The sequence below is a fragment of the Dasypus novemcinctus genome, chromosome 3, assembly GCF_030445035.2.
Source record: "Dasypus novemcinctus isolate mDasNov1 chromosome 3, mDasNov1.1.hap2, whole genome shotgun sequence".
Classification (NCBI taxonomy): domain Eukaryota; kingdom Metazoa; phylum Chordata; class Mammalia; order Cingulata; family Dasypodidae; genus Dasypus; species Dasypus novemcinctus.
Window position 1 is genome coordinate 112,814,477 of NC_080675.1, and position 18,255 is coordinate 112,832,731.

Genomic DNA, 18,255 nt, shown 5'->3' on the forward strand with positions numbered 1-18,255 from the left:
GGAAAGAGGCACAGGGGCCATGTCTGGGATGACAGCAGAACCTGTCGGGGGCGCTGTCGGTTACCACAATTTCAGGGTGTCTGGTGGTTGGGCATTCCTAAGGGGTTGAGGAGATTTAACTCCCGAGAGGGACGAGGGTGCTGGGCTCTGGGGTAAGAGTCTGGACAAAAGTTGGGAGGTGATGGGAGGCTTCCAGCGAGGTTTTGAGGGAAGGATCTGGAGTGTTGGGTTCGAAAAGATGCTGGCGGGTATTTAGGTTGGGAGGGGCGTGGCCGGGGTCCCCATCCGGGGAACCGAGCCAGGTCCCGGGGTTCGGGATTGGGGTAGTTGGGGCAGTCTGGAGGTGGGGGCGGGTCGGAGGTCGGGCTGGCCGCGGCGGTCGTGGGCGCTCGCAACCAGCCGCCCCGGGCTCCGCCGGGGGGCGGTAGGAGCTCGGGCTGCGGGCGGGCGGGCCGAGGAGGAGGCGGCAGCTCCGAGAAGAACATGAATCAGCGGCGACGGCGACAGCGACGGCGGCGACGGCTGAGGAAGGAGCGCGGTGGCCCAGGAGTGGCCCCGGGGACCCCGCGCTGCTGACGGCCGTGGCCGCGACTCGGCGCGGGCGCGGGGCTCGTCGGCCCCCGCCCCAGCGCCGCCCCCGGGCCGGCCCCCGCCTCCCCGCGCTCTTTCCTCCTCCCTCCTCCCTTCTCGCTCGCGGGCCGGGCCCGGCATGGTGCGGCGTCGCAGCCGATGGCGCTGAGGCGGAGCATGGGGCGGCCGGGGCTCCCGCCGCCGCCGCTCCTGCTGCTGGCGGGTCTGGCCGCTCTGCTGCTCCTGGAGCCGGCGGCCGCAGGTAGGGGCCGGCCCGGGGCGGCAAGCGGGGGGGGCTGCGGAGGGGCGCGGCCGGGGGTGGGAGTCTGGGGACGGCTGCCGGACGAGACCCGGGCCTGGGAGGGCCAGAGATTTGGGTGGGGGGATCGAAGCTGGAAGGCCGAGCCTTGGGGGCTGAGGGAAGGAGCGCAGCGGTGGGTTCTCTGCCAGATCTCGGGCTGGGGCCCCCACCCCCAACTTTCTCGTGCCCCGGACTCTTCTGGAGGGGTGGAGGGAAGGGAGTGGGGGTGTGGGCTGTGTGGTCGGCGGGGGGTTAGGGACTGGATTTTCCCGCCCAGCTGTTCCTGGGTCTGTTTGCTCCCCCTCTCCCTGGTCTCTGCCCTCCCCATACCCTCTGAAGCCACAGGGGCTGGGGCTGCTCACTCCAACACCACTTAGGCACAAGGGCTGTGAGGGTGCCCAGTACAAAGAACATCTGGTCATACTCTAGCCCCTGTGCCCAGCCAGAGCTTCCTGAAACCGGAATGTTGGAGAGGGTGGGCTGGGACAAGGCTGCTAGTTTTCTGTAGAGGTTAGCCTTGTGCTTCCACATAGCCACTGAGGCATTGGCAGTTGCTCAAGTGCTCCATGCAGCACCCTGCATCTCCAACTTCTCACTACACATGCCCCAAACTGCTGGTCCTATAAGGGGTCTAAGGCTATCCCCCCTTTGTCCTGGGACATTCTGAGAGAGTGAACGGAAGAGGAACAACACACAGGCCAGGGCAGCCGCCACCAGAGTTGGCACTTGCTTTTGAGACAAGCATTCCCTGCCAGAAGAGAAGAGAAAAAGCGTGACAAATATTTATAAACTGAGAGGTGTGTGTCTTGAGACTCAGAGAGCCCAGGGATTTGCCTAGAGAAACACAGCAAAGGGCAGGAACAAGCAGTATTAGATCCCAGCTGTGCTGACACTTCACCTATCTCTCTGCATAAAAATATATTGGGATACCAGGAAAGGTGGGTGCATGTATGTGTGTGCTTAGAGAGAGGGGCCCCAGGCCACCTCCATGGCCCCTGCTGGTATGACAGTGGCTTGGAGGTTCTGGGCTCCAGCCCTCCCTCCTGCCTCCTACCTTTTAGCACCCTCCCCTGCACCCTCTCAGGTATTAATAGAGCAGGCGGCTGCCAGGAAGGCTGCCATGTGTTTGATCTGACGTGGTTTTGCAGCCATATGTTCTCCACTTCAGGGGAGCACCCCCTTCCCTTCCTCAGCCTCTCTTCATTTGGTGGTGTGGGGTATGGGGTGGGGGGTGCTGGCAGCAGTGCAGGGTCTGGGATAACACCTTGGGCAGAAGGCTGGCAGCCTGTTGTACTGGTTGGATGTAGCAGTCACTCCCAGGGCAGTGCCTGCCCCAGCTGGGTGAGAACTCCCCGCTGTCTCAGCCTGGCTTCAAGACCTGGACCAGCCCAGACTCCTGCAACCTGGCTTGCCTTCCTTTTGGTGGTTGGGCCTGAACTTAGATTGCCCAGTGGGAGAGGTGGCAGGTGGGGAAGGGACCACTTCCTCGGATCTGGAGGGAGCCAGGCCATGCCAGAAATAGTGCCTGGAGAGCTTGTCGTGCCCCTTCCCCCAGCCCATGACCAGGCTGCCTTTTCTCTCTCACTGTCCTGCCTCTGTCTCCTTGGCAATTGGCTGGGAATGAGCCCTATCACACAGAAGCTAGGTTCTGGGAGGGAACGGAGGATATTTACAGAGACAGGGTCTCCCCAGAGCAGGCTGATAGATTCTCTTTTGCACCCCTCAGGCCTAAAGCTCATGGGAGCCCCAGTGAAGCTGACAGTGTCTCAGGGGCAGCCGGTGAAGCTAAACTGCAGCGTGGAGGGGATGGAGGACCCTGAGATACAGTGGGTGAAGGACGGTGCTTTAGTCCAGAATGCGGACCAGGTGTACATCCCGGTCAGCGAGCAGCACTGGATCGGCTTCCTCAGGTGCAGGGGTGTGGGGGGAAGGTGTAGGATGCCAGCCTGGGGCAGGCTGTCCTCTTTCCTGGGACTTGGGAGCGGGGGGCTGTGCTGATGCCCAGAGGTCTGTGGTTTTTTAATTTGGCAACCTGTGAAAGCTTCCAGGAGTGGGGGCAGACTGCCCAGTAGAGCCCCTTAACCCAGGGAGGCAAAACTGGTGTCCTGTTTCCACAGCTTGAAGTCAGCGGAGCGCTCTGATGCAGGCCGGTACTGGTGCCAGGTGGTGGATGGGGGAGAAACGGAGATCTCCCAGCCAGTGTGGCTCACAGTAGAAGGTGAGGAGGCAGAGCCACACGAGCATGTTGGCTTGGAGCAGGTGCTGTCTGCTCTTGACCACACGTCGGAAGGAGAGCTCAGTGGCAGCTGGGCTGTCCGCGGCCCTCTGGTGCTGGCCTGCAGTTGTACCGGGCTCCAGGCTCATCCCTCCGGAGTCCAGGTGTCTGGTAGCCAAGGGGGCAACTAGGTCCCACAACCTATGGAATTCAGTCTGTTCTAGTTGTCTGAGCAGGAAACCTCAAGCACCCATCTGGGGCTGGGCCTTGTGCTGCCAAGTGGCCGGGCCAGGAGGGGAAGGGGTGGGGGAGGGGAGGAAGGCTCTGCAGCTGTGGGAGCTCAGAGCTGTTCAGCCCAGGAAAACAAAGTGACTAAGAAAGTAACAAAGGGCCCTGAACGGGAGCTGGGGCCTGCCAGCAGAACTCTGCTAAAGCTCCCGCCCACTCCCCCTTCCGTGTTCCCCTCCCCCAGCCCCAGCTCCCCGCCCCCCAGCCTCTTCCCTGACTCCGGGGACTGTCGGAGCAGGTCTGGCGAGGGAGTGTGGGAGCTGTTGGCAGAATCTGCCTTGCCAAAGGAGGCGGCATAAAAGAAGCCCCTCCCACCCCTCGTGGCTACATGGCCATTCTGTAGTTGACCCAGTTGGAAGGGGCATGTAGGGGCCTTCTGCATGGGGGGCTTCCCAAGGAAGCAAACTTGTCATCTGGGCCATAGAAAGCCAAGAGGTGGCAGGGCTCACTCCCTGACCCGCAGCCTTCTCTCCCTAGGTGTGCCATTTTTCATCGTGGAGCCAAAAGACCTGGCTGTGCCACCCAATGCCCCTTTCCAACTGTCTTGTGAAGCCGTGGGTCCCCCCGAACCTGTTACCATTGTCTGGTGGAGAGGGGGCACGAAGGTTGGGGGACCAGCTCCTTCTCCTTCTGTTTTAAATGTAACAGGTGAGCAGTCTCAGGATGGGGCTCTGAGCACAGAACGAGCTGGGTCCTTGGGCACCAAAGCTGGCAGGGTTCGAATCCGCTTACATCACTGAGTTTGCTATTGTGAGTGTCCAGAGCAAAACTGGGTGCCTGAGTACGTGAACTGCACCATTACTGAGCTCATTAGTCAGGTGTGCCAGGCTGGCCGGGTGGGCTGATTAGCGGTGATCCTGCTCTGTGCCTTTAAGGAGGGTGCTGGGGCCTCCTTTCCTTATTTGCAGTCCAGGTCAGGCACAGCTAGCCCTGGAGCAGAATCTGGTGGGACGAGGGGCACCCATCCCCCCACTCCTCCCAAGGGAAGGAGCCAGAAACCAGCCCACGCAGAGCTAGGAGGAGTGTCTGGCAGGCGCCAAGAAGAAAAGACTCTCAGGCTGCTGAGAGGGGAGCGCGGGGGCGAGGCCAGCGCAAAGATACAGGGCCCTCCTCCCCTAATGGCCCTTTCCCAGACACCTTCAAAGCTTTTCCCAAACAACTGTATCTGTCCATACCTCTACACAGATCCCAAGCAGTCACACCTGCACACCCACCTAGCCCCCAGGATACGTGGGCACATACTTCTTTCGCCTCTCTGTGAAACACAGTTCACTCTTTCTGGTGGAGGCTTGAACTGGGCAGGAAAGATGGAGCTCCAGTCTTGGCCTCCTGTGCTGGAAAGTAGGGGGAGAAGAGGCTCTGGCTTGTTACGCCTCCCAGCAAGTAGGAGGCTTGAGGAGAGTGGGACTATGGGACCTGTTGGAAGCCAGGGTGGGTCCTGTTCAGGCGAGAGGAGGTTGGAGGAGATTGGGCTCAGTTCCGGTCCCTCCAGGTGTGCGTGGTTGGGACCCTCAGGCTGGCAGCCTGTTAATAAGCACTCACTGAACTCTTGCTCCCCACGCCACACTGTGCTAGGCACCACGGGGGAGCGGGAACAAAGGAAAGCCGCACTGTGCTAGGCACCACGGGGGAGTGGGAACAAAGGAAATCGAAGCCATCGTTCCCTCCCCCCAAGGAATTGAGTATAATGAAGGAGACAAGACTAGCAGGAGCTGGGAACTATTGCAGGGCAGAAACTTTGCAACGCAATAATGATATGGTACAGAGTGAATTGAGGAGGGCTCTGGTGTGTGCGATGAAGGAGTGACCAGAAAAGGGAGGCGGCTGTGTGCCTTGGAGGGAGATGGGATTGAAGTGGGAGGGGTGGTATAACATTTCTCAGGTGCTGCCTGTGTGCCATGCACTTCACTTATATTATTTGATTCTCACGCGTCTCCCATTTCAGAGATGAGAAAACAGAGCCCCAGCCCTGGGATTTACATCCAGGTCCATTCCACTCCAAAGTCCCCGTTCTTTCCACCACGCCCCATTTTCCAGCCCCTTCTTTTGGCTGGAGGGGCTTCTAGGATCATTCAGATCTTGAACCTGAGTAACCCCCTTCCCCACACCCAGCCTGGATGGGAGGAGCTGCTTAGGGGGGCTGACTGAGGTTTTCTGGTCCCAGGGGTGACCCAGAGTACTGAGTTCTCCTGCGAGGCTCACAACCGGAAAGGCCTGGCCTCCTCCCGCCCAGCCATCATTCAGCTGCAAGGTAGGGGGATTGGGGGGGGTGTCTGGGGGAGCCAGCTGCTCAGCAGAGGGTGGAGAAGTGTTAGAATCTCTTGTTGTCAGGCTTCCCTCTGTCCTGCTGGCATTCAGGGAGGAGGGGTTCATTGGCATGCCTCCCATTCTTAGTGGGAGCACCTGAGACCCTGCCATGCCTGAGATGAGAATAGAAACCTGACGTCACAGCAGATTTCCCATCACCAAGCAGAGTCCTTGGGAGGGAGGGAGAGAGGAGGCCAGCAGGGGCTGTCGAGGCTCATACCCAGCCCTGCCTCTGCCACTTCCTGTGGAGGGAGTGGGGGTGGGGGAAATGGGGTCCAGCAGGATGATAGAGGAGAACCAAAGGGCTGGTGCACACAGGAGGGCGGGAGAGAGCTCAGTGTGTGGAGGAGCTGGGCTGTGGCAGCAGGAGCAGCTGCTTCTCTCTCTCTGTCTCCAAAGGCTAAGAACCCTGCTCCCTTTTCCTCCCATCTTATCCTCTTCCTTGGTCAGGCAGTACCCTTGAAAGACAACCTCTGCCCAGTCCAGTCTTTCTCCTAGGTGTGGGCAGCCACTTCCTCCTGGCTGCTTGACTTGTGTATCACTGTGATCCTGGGATCTTTGAGTAGCCACCTTTAGTTTGGGGGGTGCCCCAGACTCTAGAGAGGGTCTCAAGGCTTGATCCCATGCTTCCTGCTCTTCTTATATCCTTACTGGGCACTGAGGTCTCCAGGGCCCTGACTCTAGGTCCCTGTCCACAGCACTGCCCACAGCCCCCTCCAACATCACAGTGACAAAGCTGTCCAGCAGCAATGCTAGCGTGGCCTGGATCCCGGGTGCTGACGGCCGAGCCCTGCTCCAATCCTGCACAGTCCAGGTAAGTTGAGATATCTCCTCTGGCTGGACCATGTTCCTTCTGGCTGCCCTTGTTGACAGTGGGATCACTTACCTAGACCCGCCCAAGGGGCTTGGCCTCCAGCTCTCTTCAGTTGCTGCTCCCCGCTCTCTTGAGTTGCTGCTCCCCAGCAGGAACAGCCCAAGCCACTCTCCTATCCTAAGGTGCTCAGGCAACCAAGTGACTTTTCAGACTTGTCCAATCCCATGCATTCTTCAGGCTGGAAAGCAGATTGCTAGAGCAGATTTGGGGTACCTGGAAGAGTTTTCCTTAGGTATAGGAAAACCCAAACCTTTGATTTTGATTTCTCTCTCACCAACACTTTCACACACGCAAACACACACATACCTGCCCAACTCTTGGCAAAGAGAATGAGAGCCAGAGGGGTCCTAAGCCCTGGAGAGTGGAAAGGTGGGTGAAGCTATAAAAATAAGAGGTAACACAAGCTTGCTCTTTTTCATCTCTTTACTCAAAAAGTGCTTAATGAGCATCTCTGGGAACTGTTCTAGGCAGTTCTGCCATTAACCCTGGGCAGGGGGGCCCCAGCTCTGGGCTCTACTGTTTAGAAGGCCCCACTCTAATCTGCACACCTTTGGCTGCATCACTTCCCCCTGGGCTGGGAGTTTGCAGGCCCAGGGGACATGCTCCTCCAGATCCGGGTCACCCACTGCCTCACCACACTCCACATACACAGCATCTCCTGCCTTTGTGGACTTGAGTCTGCTTCCAGGGCCCATGTGGGCTGCTTCTCTGTGTCCACCCTCCCAAGGATGAACCACACTGGTATGGGACCCTCTGAGCCTAAGGGTAGCCGTTGTGGGGGGTAGGGAGTGGGTGGGAACTGAGCTTGGGTATACAGGTGGCCTTGTCCATACCGGAGTGCGTGAGGCAGATCCTTAGCTGGGGGCTAGCTCTTCTTGTGACACTACATTCTGGCTTGGGCCTCCGAGCAGTTATATATGCAAGCCTAGCCTTCCAGTTGTTTTGAAGGTTTCTTTGTTAAGGTGTTTGGGTAGAAAATATTTTATTTAACAGTTTGGCCGCTGATTTATAAAGTTTAAGTATTTAGCCATCTGGTACATGGGTCTCAATAGTACTTTTGCCTTGGGCCCCCAAAATATAAGGGAGGGGCCTGGTTCTGGGAATCAGGATGTGAAGATGAGTAAGTTTCTCTGCCCTTGAGAAGTTCTGGGCTGGCATGGAAGTAGTTACAATAAGAGGTAAGTTTTCTGGCCGAGATATGCTCCAAGTACAGAGGGGCAGGGTTCTGAGGGAGCTGAGAAAGACCTTCACAGAGAAAGAGATATTTGAAATGAGTCTTACAGGATGAGCAGGGCCTTGCTAGGAAGAGCAGGTCCCTTCAAGCAAAGGGGAAGGCATTTGCAAAGGCAGGTGGTCTGGGACCTGCGCTGTGATTGTCAGGGAAGGGAGAGAGCAAGTGTTTGCTGATAGGCTTAGAGGAAGCATTAATTCAGGGGCCCTCCCCACGCCATTCCCAGACATCCCATCTGCCGCCTGTCCTACATCATCACTTTTCTACTTTTCTGTAGGTGACGCAGGCCCCAGGAGGATGGGAGGTCCTGGCTGTCGTGGTCCCTGTGCCACCCTTTACCTGCCTGCTCCGGGATCTGGCACCTGCCACCAACTACAGCCTCAGGGTGCGCTGTGCCAATGCCTTGGGGCCCTCTCCCTATGCTGACTGGGTGCCCTTTCAAACAAAGGGTCTAGGTAAGGGACTTACAGGGCAGGTCAGAGGTGAGGGGTGGGGGCGGTGTTTGTGTGGAGTCCTGGATGGAGTGAATGGGAGAGGGGCTGAGAGGGAAGTTCAGGCATCACTGAGCATTTACTGAGCTCTTGCTGCATATCTAAGACCTAAATAAATCCAGGCCCCCTCCCAGGCAGCTTGTTTCTAGCAAGTGCAAGTGCGTGGAGGGGACAAACAAACCAGAAAAGATCAGAGAATGTGGTGATGAAGGGTGGTCAAGGACAGCTCCCAAAGAGTCAGAAAGATGAGGAAGGAGCCCTGGGAACCTTTGTGGGGGATATCACTGTGGGAAGAGGACACTGTGAGTGCCAAGACCTTATGGCAAGAACTTGCTTGGAGTCCTCTGCTAACCGGCCTGGCTGGTGGTGTGGCTGGAGCTCTGCTGTGAGCCGGTGGGATGGGTGGGCGTGGTGGGAAGGTCTGAGGTGAAGAGGCAGTAACCATGGCGATGAGGAGCAACTCTGCTGAGCTGAGGCGGCCTTCTTGCCCTTGGCGCACCGCCCCCCCCCCAGCCAGTGGGGGACTGGGAGGTGAGCCTTCCCCCATCCGTTGTTCTCTGAGCTGTTTAGTTCTTGGGAGTTGGTTCCAAAGGCCTGACTGGGATAGTGATGGTGGGAAGGGCAGGGGTCTCAGCAACCTTCTCTCTTTGAGTGCAGCCCCAGCCAGCGCGCCCCAAAAGCTTCACGCCATCCACACAGACTCTGGCCTCATCCTGGAGTGGGAAGAAGTGATCTCTGAGGGCCCTTCGAAAGGGCCCTTGGGGCCTTATAAACTGTCCTGGGTTCAAGACAATGGAACCCAGGTAAGGAGCCAGGGAAGCCGCCACTCCCTGGGAGTACCAGCGAGTCAGTGATCAGGGCTCCAAGGCCTTTATCACTTCCCCGGGGCCAGCCGAGGGGATTCCTACCACCCTGATCCTCTCCCTTCCCCCAGGCCTTGCTTGCCTGGCCATTCCTCACTGGGTTAAGTCTCCTGTTAGGATTGCATCTGGTGGCCGCTTTGTATGTAAATCAGGAAGCACATTCCTGCACAAAGTGGGGGAGGGCAAGGATAAGGCCAGTTTATCCCAGCCTGGCTCCCTCCCATCCCCCACTGCTACATTCCTGACTGAGCTTCCCGGGTGTTTGAGAGCTGCCTCTGCTGCCTGGAGCTAGGATGCGGTGACTCCCACCCAGCAGGTTGGGTGCGTGCCGGTGTGTGACCCCAGAGGGCCTCTAGGCTCCTGGCTGGACCTGTTTCTGCCCTCAGGCTCTTGTGGGGTGGGGGCTTTTTCTGGCTACAGAGCGAGCTGATCGTGGAGGGGACCAGGGCCAACCTGACTGGCTGGGATCCCCAGAAAGACCTGACTGTGCGTGTGTGCGTCTCCAATGCAGTTGGCTGTGGACCCTGGAGTCAGCCTCTGGTGGTCTCTTCTCACGACCATGCAGGTGAGGCCTGCGGAAAGTGGGCGACAGGAGAGCAGGGCTTTCAAGGGCCACCTAGACCGGCGGGAGGGGGCTGGCTGGGCTTTCCCTTCTAGGAAGCCCACAGACTCGGAGCCAAGCAGTTGAGACCAGGGATAGTATTCAAACTCTGTAGCATCCTCTCTTCCCACCCCTTGCTCTTGGCCCCAGAATTAGCATAGAAATCCTTGGTTGCACTGTAGAGTCCCACAGCCAGGGCCTGTTGCCTGCAGAGCAGGACCTAGCGGTTTCTTGGATCTTTCTCTGTAACTTCTTTGCACATGGACAAACACCCTTATTGACTTGGGGAGCCTCTTTATTGGGGGGGGGAGTTTCTTGACCAGGCCAGGTGGCCGTCTTGGGGACCCCTTGGTGACAGCCTCGCTCATGCCACTTTCTTCCCTCCGGCAGGCCGGCAGGGTCCTCCCCACAGCCGCACATCCTGGGTGCCTGTGGTCCTGGGTGTGTTGACAGCCCTGGTGACGGCTGCGGCCCTGGCCCTCATCCTGCTTCGGAAGCGGCGGAAGGAGACACGGTTTGGGTAAGGGCAGGGGGTGGGGTAGGTGGGGAGCCAGGTGGTGGCCAAGGGCCTTGGCGCTGACCCCAGGTCCTGGGTTTCCTTTTAGGCAGGCTTTTGACAGTGTCCGGGGAGAGCCGGCCATTCACTTCCGGGCAGCCCGGTCTTTCAACCGGGAACGGCCCGAGCGCATTGAGACCACATGTGAGTGGTGGGGGATTCTAGGAGGGGAAAATGGGCTCTGTTGTGCCTTTGCCTGCATTCCTTTTACCAACTCATTAATTGAACCATTATGTCTGAACCTTGATGAGTCCCAGGGGCACAGTAGTAAACAAGACAGACAGAGCTGCCCTTGTGGAAGTCGCTGCCCCGGCCTGGGATAGCCAAGCTCACCTCTGTGCCTGGAGGGTAGAGTCGGGTGTAGGGGCAGGCTGGGTTTGGGGGTCAGGAACTAGAGATCTCTCCCCTTACTCATCAATCCCCTCCCCGCAGTGGACTGCTTAGGCATCAGTGATGAGCTGAAGGAAAAACTGGAGGATGTGCTCATTCCAGAGCAGCAGTTTACCCTGGGCCGCATGTTAGGCAAAGGTGTGTGGGGCTGTGCGAGGGTTGGCATGAGTCTTCCATGTCTGTGTGTGTTTGGTTGCTCCTGTCACTTTGAGAGTGTGGATTTGAGTGAGTTCCTGTAAACAGGGAGGCATTTGGGCGAACAGTGGCTCGGGATGGGATAGGTGGAGGAGCCACTCCCAACATGCTCTGCTTTGGGTGCCGCAGAGGAGATTTTGTGTCCCCCTGGAGGGTTACCTGGGAGGGAAGTGGGTGGGGACAGGCACTGAGGGCACTCACTCCCATTTGGATCGGTTCCTAGGAGAGTTTGGTTCGGTGCGAGAAGCCCAGCTGAAACAGGAAGATGGTTCCTTTGTGAAAGTAGCTGTAAAGATGCTGAAAGGTGAGTGGAGAATAGTAGCTGTGGAGTGAGGGCATCACGTGGGAAGGTAAACAGGGTGACTGATCCTGTACCAGGTTCTGCTTTGGCCCTAGACTTTCTGAGAAGAGCTAATCAGCACCAACTGGCTAATCAGCACCTTCTGTACCATGTGCACAATTCATAAGCATAAACCCACCCAATTATTTGTGCCCCCAGCTTTTCCTCTTTGCCATCTGCAGTTACTGGCCTCTGAGCTTACTCTTGGGGGTGATGAAGGCTGTGGTTGGTTGAGCTGCTGGGCTCTCAAACCAAAGGGAAGGCATTAGTGCATGGAGACGTTGTTGGACAGCACTGTTCTGAGAGTTTCTCCCATTCATGGCCAGAATGTCTCCTGGGCCCCCAGGAAGCTCAGGACACCTGAAAGACAAAGTCTGGAAGTCTTGGGGGTCAGAACTGGGGGCACATCACACCTTGTTTCCTCCCTGTCCTCCTGTTCTCCCAGCTGACATCATTGCCTCAAGTGACATTGAAGAGTTCCTCAGGGAAGCGGCTTGCATGAAGGAATTTGACCACCCACATGTGGCCAAGCTCGTTGGTGAGCTCTTTCTTGGGGGAGGCAGACATAGAGCAGTGCTAAAACTACGTATCCCCAAGTGGGAGGGCAGCCTGTGGGTGAGCAGCTTGGACTTACCTAGTGAGCAAGCAGTTGGCAAATAGACCAGGAGGGTTGTGGCCGAAATTTGACCTGATTCCAGATAAGGAGATTAGTTTGTAGGCCCTGCCCAATGAAGACTGTACTAAAAGGAGAAGGGGACAGAGAAGATGCTCTAGGGATCAGAATTAGTTTGTTGGGGCAGCCCAGAGCTCTTGCTGAGTGGTTACCAGGCCAGCATGGAACCAGTGGACCAGTGGAAAGACAGATGACAGTCATGGCTGGAGATAGGACCCAGCAGATGGAGCTGATGTGGAAACCTGAGCCATCCCCTGGCCTTCATGTGCCCAGCTCCTGGCTCTCCCTTTGTGCCTAGGGGTAAGCCTCCGGAGCAGGGCCAAGGGCCGTCTCCCCATCCCCATGGTCATCCTGCCCTTCATGAAGCACGGGGACCTGCACGCCTTCCTGCTTGCCTCTCGGATTGGGGAGAACCCCTTTGTGAGTGCTTGGGATGGGAGTGGACCAGAAGAAAACGGGTGGGCGCACAGGGTGGGCGCAGGGCATGGAAAGGAGCTAGGACCCTGGGAGGGAGGGGGTGGGTGGAGTGAGCTGGAAGAAGGGCTCCTTTTATGCTAATAGGCTTCCTTCTCCCTCGCAAACCTCTGCCAGGGAGACTCTTGGCTCTCGGGCTTTCTCTCAGGCTTGCCAAAGCTTCCTTTCCCTGGGAACCGTCTCCGTCCAACCTTCTTTCAGTGATTCTGAGACCCTTCTGAGGCCTTCTGGCCGGAGAGCCCTGTTCATCCTCCCCACTTGGGTGGGCAGGTCCCGTGTGAACGTGCCCTGTCTGCCTACCAGAACCTGCCCCTCCAGACCCTGGTCCGGTTCATGGTGGACATTGCCTGTGGCATGGAGTACCTGAGCTCCCGGAACTTCATCCACCGAGACCTGGCTGCTCGGAATTGCATGTATGTGAATTTGGGAGGGCCCAGGGGCGGGAGGCTGCAGCCATGGCCAGGAGGAGCTTGCTGATGGTCATCCTCTGCCTGGGACTGTGTTATGCAAGGGGACAGCTTGAGAGCAGAGATGCCCCAGCTTGAGTAAGGCTGTGGACACGGGGAAGGCTGATCCCATCTCCCACACCCCTCACAGGCTGGCAGAGGACATGACAGTGTGTGTGGCTGACTTCGGACTCTCCCGGAAGATCTACAGTGGGGACTACTATCGTCAGGGCTGTGCCTCCAAATTGCCTGTCAAGTGGCTGGCCCTGGAGAGCCTGGCCGATAACCTGTACACTGTGCACAGTGACGTGGTGAGCAGGGTGGCGCAGCGAGGCTTTGGTGGTAATGCAAGTGGTCTGGGCTCCGGACTACTTACGTTAGGGTGGACCCAGCCAGGTCCCCTCTCTGAACTTTGACCAGTTATGAGGCCCCTGAGCCCGGAGATGTGCTTTCCTCTGAACTATGACTCTGCTGGGCTCAGGAGGCCTCAGGACACCACCCTCCACCCTTGATTCTGTCCTAGTGGGCCTTCGGGGTGACCATGTGGGAGATCATGACTCGTGGGCAAACGCCCTATGCTGGCATCGAGAACGCTGAGATTTACAACTACCTCATCGGCGGGAACCGCCTGAAACAGCCTCCAGAGTGTACGGAGGATGTGTAAGTGTCCTGGGAAGGGGATTCTGGGAGGAAGCAGAAATCGGGCGTTTCAGTTGATGGCTGTTGGCCCAGTGGAAGTTCAGAGCCTCACTTGGACCTGTTTAAAAAAAATGTTTTTGGTAGAAATGTCCTTGGGACCTCCACCCCAGGCGCTCTTATCCGTCCATCACCTCCCTGGTTTTTTTTCTCCCTCTCTCCTCCCTTCCTTTCCTGGCCCACCCTTTTTGATTGAGCCCTCTTCTATTATTATGCAGTTTCCTCCCGGGCAGAAGGTATGGGGTGGGGCTATGCAGGCTTCCCTGCCGCCCTCTTCCCACAGCCACCTCCCTCCTTAGGCCCCAGTAGAAGATAACCTCGTAGACTGAGCTCTCCCTGTCGGAGAGGGCTGTCCAGGGACCAGAAGGAAACAGCAGCTCCATCACTTCTACTTTAACAGGGAGGAGGGGCTGGGGGCCGAAGGTTGGGTTCCTTCCTCGGTCTTGACCTCCTACTGAGAGGACCTAAAGTAGCAAACTGAGATCCTGGGGAGGAGGACAGGACGCTGCCTTCTTTCCTTCCAGGGAGCCTGAAGCCATTGGGAGTAGGGGGCGGAGGTGGACTGGGAAGTGGGAGTGGGGGTGGGGGGGTGCAGCCCACTGTACAAGTGTGTCATCGAACCCCTTGTGACAAGATGCTGGTAAGCCTAACATTAGCTAGTACCGTACAGGCATTATTCCAGGTAATCCTCATTTAAACCCATGAGGAAAAGACTATTATTTTCCCCACTTTGTAGATGAGGAAATAGGATTAAAGAGGTTAAGTAATGGCTAAGGTCACACAGCTATTAAGTGGGTGAATTGGGATTTGACCCTTGATCCGTGTGACTAGAATTTGTGCTCTTATCCATCAACTGCGATTCATCCTAATCCTCATTCCACCAACTCCATCCAAGCCAGGGTTTCCCTGGGCCCCACGGGACCTATTGGCTAGCACCAGGAGAAGGGAGTCTATTTCCTGTGTTTTGCTGTGGGGTTGACCTCCAGAAGGCTGAGGCTGCGGATAGGCAGAGGAGGGTTCAGGCTGGAGAACCGAGGGCTAACAGATGTCTCTTTCTACAGGGCAGTGTGTTTGAAGTGCTCAGATCCCTGGGCTATGATTGACTCACCTGCACCTGAGGGGGAAATCCAAGTGCAGGAGCCAGACCCTACCTCTCCTATTTATTCCGCAATACTCAGTGCACAGTAGGGGCGGGAAGCTCAGGTCTCCTGTGGCTGTAGTCTGGCGGGTCCCCGGCTGGAGCTGCAGAGGCTCTGTGGGATGTTGGGAACCAGGCCCTGGCCCAGCCTCCTCCCCGGCTGGAGCGTGTGTTGCCAGTTGTGGTTTGGGGCCAGTTGGCTCCTAGCACAGCCTTAAGAGTGTGTCCTGCTCCGGCCATGTGCCCGTGTCCCCACATCGTTCCCACGGCCTGCTCAGTGTCTGGTGTCTCCCCCCCCCATCATTGGGAGCTCCTTCAGGAAGGCTGGTGTGTGTGTTGGGGGCTGTTTGGGGCTTTTGTAAGAGACACCAGCAAGAGAGTCTGGCCTTGGTTCTGATCAAACCTGGCCTCAGGGCCTTCCCAATGGCAGTTTGGTTTTTTCTTTCTCAGCTCTGGATCACTCCCTGGGAACTGGGAGAGAGTTTCCGAGGATCTTTAAAGCCCCCTGGAATTGTATGGAAAAAGCTTTCATGCCAAGGGAGGAGGTCTGGAAGATTTTCTTAGATTCTCAGTGGGGTCCTTGACCAATGAGCATCAAAGACTGTCTCAGTGGGTGCTACCTTTTGAAGATTTAGGGCAAAGGGTGGATGCTCAGAACCATCCCATTACAGTAATCCTCACTCAAGATTCTGTACTATAAGACAAAAGCACAAGTACCCCACACTCAAGGCAGCAGAGGAGGGACTTTGCCAACCTACCTGGCTCCAGACCACAGCTCCGTCACTTTTTACCTGTGACTTTAATTAAGGTTCTTAACCTCTCTGTGCTTCAGTTTCTGCATTTGTAAAATAGGAATAATAGCACAGATTTCCCTGGGTTGTTGTAAAAAGTTAAATGATTTACTAAATGTTAAAGCTTAAAAGAAGGTCTGATATATAGTTAAGTCCTACCCGTAAGGGTGTTAAATGAAAATGGAGGCAATCCCAATTCTTATGATCAAGGGTCTCTGCAGTGCGAGGAGGGCCAGCCTTCCCCTTTCACCTGTCTCCTTACTTCTTTTCCCCCTTCTCGCCACCCCAGGTATGAGCTCATGTACCAGTGCTGGAGCGCAGACCCCAAGCAGCGGCCGAGCTTCACGTGCCTGCGCATGGAACTGGAGCACGTCCTGGGCCGCCTGTCCGTGCTGTCCACCAGCCAGGACCCCCTCTACATCAACATCGAGAGAGCTGAGGAGCCTGCCGAGGGAGGCAGGCTGGTGCTGCCTGGCGCAGACCAGGCCAGCGGCGGGGCTAGGGACGGCAGTGATGTGGGGGCCGTGGGGGGGACCCCCAGTGACTATCGGTACATCCTCAGCCCCGGGGGGCTGACTGAGCAGCCTGGGCAGGAGCAGCAGCCAGAGAGCCCCCTCCGCGAGGCCCCGAGGCTGCTGCTACTGCAGCAGGGGCCACTACCCCACAGTAGCTGTTAGCCCACAGGCAGAGGGCATCCGGGGCCATCTGGCAGGCTCTGCTGACTGTGGCGCTCGCTGCTCTGCTGGCTGGTAAGCCCCACCTGAGCCCGGCCCAGGCGGTGAGGTGTGGAGGCTCCTGTGGTAGTCCTCCCAAGCTGGGCTGGGAAGCCTGGACTGTCCAAATCGCTCAATCCCAGTTCTTCCTGCAGCCACTTTGTGGCCAGCCTGACATTGGTTCAGGCCTTGGCTGGTGGAGATGGGCCAGGCCTGGTTGTCTGAACCCAGGCAGCTGGCAGGAGGGGGTGGTTATGTTTCCATGGTTATCATGGGTGTGGATGGGAGTAGGGGGAGGGTAGGTCCAGCCCTGTGGGCCCCTACCCTTCTGGCCGAGCTGCCCCTGCTGCTTTAGCGCATGTGTTGAGCTGCCTCTGGCCTGGGGGCCCAGGTTTGCCCCTCTGAGTCACAGAGAGATGTCCTTGTCTTATTCCGCTTTAGGTGAGAATGGGTAGAGGGTTGGTACAGGCAGGTCCTGAGCCCCATGGTAGGAGGCAGTGGAACACTCTCAGGTCTGAATCCTCGCCACCTCCCTGATTCCCCACCCTGCCTAGGCCAGGACAAGTCGGGGGGTGAGGGCTTCCCTGCAGCTGATGGGGTCACACCGAGGCATGCTGGAGAACCACAGGCTGCCGGATGCCCATCTTTTAAAGGCAATCTACTGGGCCCAGCAAGAGAAAGGAGTGCCGTGGGGCTTCCCAGGAATGAGTGAGGCCAGAGAGGAATCCAGGAGCCCCTCTTCCTGTCCTCCAGTCTGTCTGAGCATGCTGCCAAATCCCCTATCTCCTAAGACTAACACAGGCAGCTGTGTCTGAGCCCAGGCCTTCCACGCAGCGCCCTCAGTCCCAACGTCCCTTTAACTGGAGACTCGGAGACTCGTCTGTCCTAAGCCTTTGGGTGGAACCTAGGCCTGGTGTAGGTGAGGGGAGTTACCGGTGTCTGGACCCCAGTGCAGGCCCGGGCGCCGTGGGGAGTACACAGGTCGTGTCCTTGCAGTTCGGGACATTTCCAAGCTGTTAGATGCTGTTTAAAAACAGAAATAAAATCGAAGGCTAAAGACCCGAGGTTTAGTCTCTTAAATGTTTACTTTTTTTCCACATCACAAAAATGAAGCTTCTCTGCATAAAGAAAAGTCTGGAAAGACATATGCCAAAATGTTAACAGCTGTTATCTTTACATAATGTGATTAAGAGGAGTTTTTTCCCTTCATGCTTCCCAAGTTTTCTGCATTGAACACCAAATGCTTTTGTAATTAGAGAAAAACCCAGTAGAGCTTATTATATTAAAAATAATATATAGTCATAGGAAAATGCAGAAAATCAAAGAAAATGTACATTACCTATAAGCCGTTCATCGCCTAGAGAAAAAAATCTTGTGACCTTTGGAAAAACTAAATGTTTTGAAATCATTCTATTCTTTATCTTGGAACCAGGGCATAGGCTGTGTTGGCTACCTCTATCAGACTTTCTATCACTGGGTGTGGAGACTTTGTTCTTGCCTTTACATTCCTGGCTGGAGCCCGGAGAAACTTCTGTGGGAAGAGGTGGACAAAGAAAAGTGAGCTGCTTGAGGATTAGAAATAAGGGCATGGCCTTAACTTCTAAGTATTTCTACCTGAAATTTTCAGCCCAAGCTCGTGGGAGCGTGCAGCAGGAAGCGTGGGAAAACGGGCCCCTCTGCGGGGAGGGGCCTGGGGATGGCTGGGAGGGGCACAGGTACAACCCTGCTGGCAGAGGGCCTTAGAATGGGGCCGGCACTTCTGAAAGCAAATATCCAGAAAAACCTGTTGCTGCCACTCCAGCTTCTGGTTCCCATGTGGATTAGTGGATCAAGGCACCTGAATTTACTTTCAGGGAAGTGGCTTTCAGAGTTCTGCTATGATTTTTTTGTTTTGTTTTGAGGTATGAGTGTATGTTAGAAGCCAGCACTTCACCTCTGACCACATTGGCTTCCCTGAGTTGGTTTTTTCCTTTGTTTTGCTTGTTTGTTTTTTTTGTTCTGTTTTTGTTTATCTTTTTTGTAGTTTTTTTTGGGTTTTTTTTGGAGGCACTGAGAATCGAACCTAGGACCTCCATATGGGAAGCAGGCACTCAACTGCTTGA

At 56.5% G+C, this 18,255-nt stretch overlaps 1 protein-coding gene across 1 annotated transcript; it reads left to right on the forward strand.

Moving 5' to 3' along the window:
* Positions 1–485: 485 nt before the first annotated feature.
* Positions 486–17,215, forward strand: TYRO3 (TYRO3 protein tyrosine kinase). Its single transcript, XM_004481502.5, has 19 exons — positions 486–832; positions 2,598–2,781; positions 2,989–3,089; positions 3,852–4,022; positions 5,539–5,625; positions 6,380–6,495; positions 8,064–8,241; positions 8,935–9,080; positions 9,561–9,705; positions 10,132–10,261; positions 10,347–10,441; positions 10,730–10,825; positions 11,106–11,186; positions 11,668–11,760; positions 12,194–12,315; positions 12,673–12,782; positions 12,967–13,126; positions 13,339–13,475; positions 15,730–17,215. The coding sequence occupies exons 1-19, from the start codon at positions 730–732 to the stop codon at positions 16,115–16,117; spliced, it is 2,643 nt and encodes an 880-aa protein (XP_004481559.2). The 5' UTR covers positions 486–729; the 3' UTR covers positions 16,118–17,215.
* Positions 17,216–18,255: the final 1,040 nt, after the last annotated feature.

Coding starts and splice junctions, on each gene's coding strand:
- TYRO3 (XM_004481502.5), top strand. CDS start 730: ATGGCGCTGAGGCGGAGCATGGGGCGGCCGGGGCTCCCGCCGCCGCCG. Junction 6,496..8,063: donor TCCAATCCTGCACAGTCCAG/GTAAGTTGAGAT, acceptor ACTTTTCTGTAG/GTGACGCAGGCCCCAGGAGG. Junction 10,442..10,729: donor CGAGCGCATTGAGACCACAT/GTGAGTGGTGGG, acceptor CCCTCCCCGCAG/TGGACTGCTTAGGCATCAGT.